The sequence below is a fragment of the Heterocephalus glaber genome, unplaced genomic scaffold (genome assembly GCF_053883595.1).
Source record: "Heterocephalus glaber isolate CG9 unplaced genomic scaffold, H.glaber_assembly_v1.0 deba00001608, whole genome shotgun sequence".
Classification (NCBI taxonomy): Eukaryota; Metazoa; Chordata; class Mammalia; order Rodentia; family Bathyergidae; genus Heterocephalus; species Heterocephalus glaber.
Window position 1 is genome coordinate 8,033,475 of NW_028258379.1, and position 7,673 is coordinate 8,041,147.

Below are 7,673 nucleotides of genomic sequence, written 5' to 3' on the forward strand. Positions count from 1 at the left end.
GTGGAATGATTGCTTTTCAGAGGTGTCTTCCAGATATAGCTTGTGTTTAGGTTTTGAGACTCTAATGACTCTGAGGCTATTTTATTTTCCTTATACCAGGAAGGAAAACTAATTAGATCAATCACAACATGTTTGCCCAAATGACATAGTCAGCAATACCATAGCATCAAGCACAGCTTAGAAAATGACAATTTGTAGTAGTTATTAATCTATCACACTTAACTATGTGAGTTAAATTAAAACCGAGGACCAACCCAACGTAAGTTTATAATGAATAAACTCTTCAATATAGCATCTTTCCCCTTAAGAGTGGGGAGTTAAAAAGAGTTGTGGAGGGAGGGACAGGTAAAAAGAACAGGTAAGATTAGCGGCGAGGCCAGAAGACACAGAAAGATCACACAAATTGTAAGAAGTTGTTAAAGGCAAGAGAGAAAGGCAGAATGAAAGAACAAAGATGTGAATAGAATCACCTAAGAGCAACGGGGAGGCTAGATACCGAATTTACTTTCCTTTAAACCTAATGATAATCAAGAGAAGGAAAAAGAGAAGAAAAGAACAATAAGGCAGAAATCCGAATTCAGTGCAGAAAGGAACAAATGGGGAGATGAGGAACAATGTGGGACAGCGACAGAACAAGTGAGAGAGAGAGAAAAAAAGAAAAGATGAAAGAAAGAAAAGTAAAAATTTGAAGAGAAAAAGAAGTAAAAATTAAGAATTAAAAATAAGAGAAAAAAACCTTTTTTTTTTTTTTTTTGCAAAATAGCAATAAAAATTATGGGCCTCCTTCAGGGTTTGTCTCTGCTGTCACAGTAGGCCACGTAGGAATCCGTGTGCATATACGAGTCAATGTGTCTCAGCAAGGCAGCAGCAGACCAAGTACAGAGTTCTGGTGGTCTGATGTTTACTGTAGAGATTCTCTTTACTTTTCCGCTGAGCTTCTGTTTTCATGAAGGCACGTGAGAGGCCCTCTTTCTGTTACTAACTTCTGCTCTATCTTGTGGCGCTCAGGACAAGGGTCTTTATAATCTCCCGTGCCTCTGTAGTGTGGAACCAGGTAGCAGAAAAGCCTGAAAGCAAGCGGGGGCGGGGGGGGGGGGGGGATTGGGCCTTCCAGGCGCCCGAGCGCAGCTAAGCGGACCTCACCGTGGCGTGGGCGGGGCCCAAGACGGCCGTGGAGCTTCCAGCTACTTGTCTCTCCTGGCTGGTCGCGCTTGGAGAGCCCGGTCCACTCTTATTGTTGTACAGAATATGGGTTTTCACAAATGTATAATGCCATTACAGTATCATACTGGATAGTTCCACTATCCTAAAAATCCTTTGTACACTACGTGTTCATTCCTCCCTCTAACAACCTCTGTCAGCCATTGATCATTTTACTGCCTCCGTAGTTTTGGTTTTTTCAGAATATCATATAGTTGGAATCATATAGTATGTAACCTTTTCAGATTGACTTCTTTCACTTAGAGATGTGATTTACTTTTCTCTCATGTATTTCATAGCTCATTCTTTTTAGTGCTGAATACTATATCATTGTCTGGATATACTGCCACTTATGTGTACATTTACCTACTGAAGGACATCTTGTTTACTTCCAAGTCTTGACAGTTTTGAACAAAACTGTTATAAACATATAACAGGCTTTTATGTACATAAAAGTTTTCACTTCATTTGAGTAAATTCCAAGGAACATGATTTCTGGGTGGTATGGTAAAATTATGTTTATCACAAACCACCAGTCTTCCAAAGAGGCTATACCATTTTTTTCCTTAAATTCTTTTATTGGTACATTTTAGATATACAGTACATTTACATTTATCATTGGGTGCTTGTACGTGTACATGATGTATCTTGGTTCTTATTTTTTCCCCATTACCTGTGCACCCTTCACCCCCTCCACCCTTCCCTATTTACATAGACTTCATTTCCATTTTTTTTCCTTTCTCATAGTTTTTCCTTTCCCTTCTTTCCTTTCCCCTTCCCCTCCCACCACCCCTACTCCTTTGGACCTTTTCTTCCTATTTCAAATTATCAAATATTCATTTTAATTATTTTAACCCTTATTTACACTTTCAGTTTCTCACACTAGAGAAACTATTCAGTATTTACACATGTGTCCTATTTATTTCACTTAAGAGGCTATATACCATTTTTGACTTCTGCAATCAGTGTATCAGAGTTCCTTTTGCTCCACATCCTTCTCAGCATTTTGTGTCATAAATGTTTTAGATTTTTGCCCTTCTAGTAAATGTGTGTTGATATCTTATTGTTTTAACATGCAGTTTCATAATGACATATGATGTTGAAGATCTTTTCATATGCTTGCTTATTTTCCATTTGATGAAGTGTTTGTTCAGGTCTTTGACCTATTTTTTTGAAATTGGATTATTCATTTTCTTATTGTTAAATTTTAAGAATTTGAATATTTTGAATGCATTCCTTTATCAGCTGTATCTTATGCAAATTTTTTCTCTCAGTCGATGGCTTATCTTCTCATTCTCTAGACTTTTTTTTTTTGGTACAGGAGATCAAACTCACAACCTTGCAAAGCAGGTGCAGTGCCACTGAGCTAAATCCTTGGCCCTCTCTAGACTTTTTTAAAACTAATTCTCTCCCATGGACATTTACATATAGACTATAAAATATGCTATAGAAAATAATATAATTGTTGCTCTTGAGTGATAAATGTTAGGTAAATATTCAGTGAAACTAGAGAAAACACATCTAGTCCACAGTCTACTGTCCAATTTTTAATGAATAAAATAAATCCTCAGAAGTGAAACATCAACCAGTTATAATTCTTTTTTCATCAAAAAGTGTATGTCTACATTTTTGCAATTAATCATTTTTAAAGCATTGAAGCTCATAGTAAACAAGTTCTTTCTTAAATGAAGCAATGTAATAGACCAGAATAATTATGTCAGTACAAATAAATATCTTGGTTAATAGAGTATTTTGGCTGGGCATAGTGGTACACACTTAAAATCCCAGCACTCAGGAGGTTGAGCCAGAAGGATTGCCATAAGTTTGAGGCCAGCCTGGGCTACATAGTGAACTATATAACAAGACCCTGTCTCAAAAAAACAAAACAAAACAATAAAAGTATTTTGTAAAGTGCCTCAAAAATCTAATCTGTTTCATTTCTAGCTCCAAAAGGAATAACTCTTTGTGAAGAGGCTATGAAAAACATTTGATTCACTGTAATTTGATGCACTTGACTTTTGTTTCTTAAATTTACATAAATGTCTTCCTTTAAAACAATACGTTTTTATTTTTAAATTCACTAGAAAATAGCTTCTAATGTTAGTATCATAAAGCTTGAAGATATTGTAGCCATTATGTAACATAACCCCGTTTTGTAGATGAACAAACAGGTATAGGAAAGCAAAATAACTTTCTAGTACAGAAGACCATTAGCAGTAATGCTAGGAGAAGACCTAGATGTCTCATATCCTAGTCCAGTGCTTGTTACACTGTTCTACCATGAACCAATCAATGCCATTGCTAGGGGAAAAACCTTGTTGAGACACTGCTAAATAAAACAGTATATGAGGGCTGAGAGTGTAGCACAGTGGTAAAGCACTTGCCTATCCTGCCCTGAGTTCAATCTCTAGCACTGCAAAAAAGCAAATAGAGCAAAACATTCATGTGAGTGGCTTCTTGTAGTTTAGTACTGGGGAATGCAAACACACACACACACACACACACACACACACACACACACACACACATACACACAGAGAAGTGTAGAATGATTTAGGAATAATGGTAGGTTACCCTACCAGTAAATATAAATGTAAGCAATATCAAGTGAAAATATTTTGGGTTGAGTAGCTGAATAGTGCCTAGTATGTGCATACTAGGTACTTTGTATTTACTAGATGGATAGGTAAATGGATTCTAGATTCATCTGTGTTTGTTCAGGTCTTTATTTTCAATATTAAGAGAACTACTTCAAAGATTAAGGGCCTCTGTGCTCAGAATCCCTAAAAGTAGGCTTCAGACCTTGTCTTTCTCATCTGTTCTTTCTCCTACTACAGACATTGGCTTCTTAGCCTTTTTTACTCTTTTCAATAGAGCAGTTCAACCCCTGGACTTCATGGACTAAAAACATAAGGTGAAAGTGATGGGAACAGCAGAATGCCAAGAATATTTTCCATGCCCACTGTGTTTTCCATTCAACCTCCAATACTTTGTAGTTTTGAGAAATGATGAGGAGACCAAGTTTACCTTCATTTCTTCTTTATTCTATAGTTATCCTGTGATGTAAAACTGGATCCTCGCCCAGAATATCATCGGTGTATATTGACTTGGCATCACCAAGAACCACTACCTTGGGCACAGAGTACAGGTTAGTCATTGCAGGTGACCCTACTCACTCACTCTAAAGAAAGCCTTCTGTTTATACTGAATTTTGTAATTATTGTACATTTTCTTCTTTTTGAAAGGTCCTAAATAGTATAGCATAACAGGACAAGAGTTTTTAAAAACTTATTTCATTGAGCCATATTTTCTACATAAACATTTTAAATACAAATTTAGAATTATGTAAGATTTTGATCTGTTAGTTTAAGCAATTCTCTGGGCATAACTTTGTAGGAAAAGGATGACCCTGTGGCTATGTCATCCTGAAATGTGAGATAAAGGCTTAATTTATAATATGATCTCTATAGACTTTATTATCCTCTAGATATTGGTAAAGTTTAGGGAAAAATTGAGAAAAATTCAGAAAAATCAATATTGATAATTTAGAGTTCTAAAGTTAAGAGAACAATTTCACATAGATCAGAGGCCTCTGTCCTCACAACCTAAGAGTAGGCTTCAGACCTACTCTTTTGCGTCTGTCATTTCTCTCATACTAGCTTCTTAGAGCTTCTTTTCTCTTTTCATCAGAGCAACTCAACCCCTAGACTTCATGGACTAAAAACATAAGATGAAAGTGGTGGAAATAGTAGAATACCCAGAATACTTTCCATGCCCACTGTGTTCTCTGCACAACCTCCACCACTGTTCTAGGGTTTAAACATTTCCCTCAACTTCTGTAGTCATATTTTGCCTAACCTTTGAAGCAACTTCACAAAAATTGTATTAGCCTTTAAAACAAGGGTCCTATCAAGTGCAAACATCAACTAACATAGTGACTAATGGGCTTTGCCATCCAAGAGACCTGCATTTAAACTAGCCACCAACCCAGCAAGAAGGACCCCAAGCAGATTATCTAAGACTTTTTTAATTTTGTGAGACTCAAGTAAGATATTTAAGTAAAGTGACTAGTACCTTATCTGGCACTTAGTAAAGAAATTATAAATCCTACTATTTTTATAATTATTGTAGGTTTTTAAACCTCTCTTTTCAGGCTCATGATATTTCAGGCTGAAGAAAGAAGTGGTGTGACATTTTGAGTAATCCTGATTTTATTCTTTTAAACAAGAATTTCTAATGTTTGTTCTTAAAGTGAGAAAGTGTAGGATACAGTATGTAAGCTATCTAAAAAAGGTACCAGGAAGTCTGATCATCTCTCTTCCTCTTGAAATCCTGCATTTCTGTTTGTCAGTTTTTGTGTTGACAAAGTCTGCATGGGCTCCAGATATGCATACCATAATGCTTATGCTGCTGTAATAAGAGTATTTCTTTCCAGGTAATCAGATGAGCAGCCGTCTGATGAGCATGCGCAGTGCCAATGGGTTGTTGATGCTACCTCCAAAGACAGAGCAGTATGTGGAGCTCCACAAGGGTGAGGTGGTGGATGTCATGGTCATTGGACGGCTATGATGGTCATTAGCAGGAGAAAGCTTTGATGCATGTCCACATATCATTGACTGTATCCTGTAATATGCAATGGCACAGCTAGTTTTTCTGATTTGGATAAAAGTTGATCTGTATAGTCAACATCTTGAACTATATTTCAAATGAATTTAAATACCTTTTAAAGAAAAAAACCTAAGAATAAATCTTAGACAATTCTATTCTGATTATATCAAAGCAAATTTTTTCTTTCTTGCAAATTGCTTTGTGTGTTCAATGCTAGGTCTGATAGCGATAGCTTTTAGTAGACAGCAGTAGGTGCCTGCAGAACTTGTGTTTTTCTCATCTTTAAAATACAACTACTTATGCTCTTAAATCAAGGCTGTCTGCTCATTTATACTAGTGTAGGCAACACTTGGATTTCCCTTCTTAGTATGCTTCATAACTGCTTTATGGAGAGCTTTTGCTTGTTCTTTACCATATATCTCGTGTTTATGTGACCATGCCAAAAGGAGAATGACTGGGGAGAGGCCCTGCCTGCCTCAGGAACAGTCCCTGCAGAGAGAGAGTCAGGGATGTTTCTCACCCTCATAGCCTCATGGCACAGTACTCTTGGGCAGTAAATGGATATCTTTTATTTGAACAAACTGGGGGGAAATGCTTCCTTAAGTGCTGACAGCCTTTTTAACCAATACATTTAAAATTGTACAGAAAAAAAATAAAATCAAAGACTGATCTTGTACAGATATTAGTGTTACCAGCATTCATGTGGAAATCAAGAGCAAAGAGAAAATAATGTTAAAAAACTCTGTACCATAACATTTTCTGTAATGACACTAAACTTAATGAATAAAAAAATCCTTGATCACCTTGATCATTATTTAAAAATGTATTGTGTTGGCCTTGTTATTTTAAAAATAGAATATTTGTGCCATTCTGACAGGGATCTCCTTGGATAAAGGAAATAGTTAAGATGGTCTACCAGAGTTAAAAGATGGGAGGGAGAGTTAAAGTGTAGTATAATATAACTATAATTTACCATACTATTTAGGAAAAATAACAACCTGATCTACAGCACTGTGAAAAAAATGTGTTAGAAAGTAAAAGAACCATCAGTTAGGCTGGTCTTTCAGGTTGTAGCTGCAGAATAGTGAGCATATTTAGAGGAAAGATACAAGATTTAGAAAAAAAATTCGTATTTTAGATGCCATAAAATCAAATTCCAAATATTTACAGTTTTTTTAACTGAAGGAAAAAATAAGTAATGAACAAGAAATTTTCAGGTAAGTGCATAAAGTTTTTCCTTTACTGTGTTTGAAAAGAAATGGAAAGTGGGGAAAATCTATGCTGACCATTGAAAATACAACAAATAAAATAAACTTTACCTACAATATCTCTTTAATAAAACCTAAGGAGTACTTTTCAAATGGTGCTAACAAAGTATGTGCTATAGAATGTGCTTACTAAAGTAAACTATGAAAACCTGCATACTTGAAAACAAGGTGCCAAACTGTAGTGATAAAGGCAAATAGTAACCAACAAATATTTGGTACTGATATTTGACAAGAGTTAAAAGTAAAATGTTCTATTTTAAATTTTCTTCTGTATGTACAATTGAAAAAAGATTTCTCAATACACATCCAATAAAAGCATATCCAGAGTGCTTTACCTGCATTCATTCAAGAAATATTTATTAAGAATCTACCATGTACTTGAATACAAAGTATATCGTGCTGCTATTTACACAAATGAGTGGGCAGTGTAGCTGATATTGCACTCCATCAGAGACAACAAAAACATGTGCAAGTCACCATAATATTATATATATATTTGATTAGACCTGATAAAGAGTATATAAATATGATAAATGTCATAATGAAGACTTCGAGGGTTGAGGAAGTTCAAATTACAACTCCCTATTGGGCAAAATT

At 35.6% G+C, this 7,673-nt stretch overlaps 1 protein-coding gene across 34 annotated transcripts in view; it reads left to right on the plus strand.

Annotated features, from left to right (window-relative positions):
• Positions 1–6,630, plus strand: part of Gphn (gephyrin) — a 589,435-nt gene extending 582,805 nt beyond the window's left edge. For all 34 annotated transcript variants that reach the window (XM_087195039.1, XM_087195042.1, XM_021247567.2 and 31 more), the window contains 2 exons: positions 4,252–4,348; positions 5,636–6,630. In XM_087195039.1, the coding sequence (XP_087051165.1) occupies positions 4,252–4,348; positions 5,636–5,769 (231 nt within the window). In that variant the 3' untranslated portion in view covers positions 5,770–6,630. The remainder of the gene's footprint in view (positions 1–4,251; positions 4,349–5,635) is intronic.
• Positions 6,631–7,673: the final 1,043 nt, after the last annotated feature.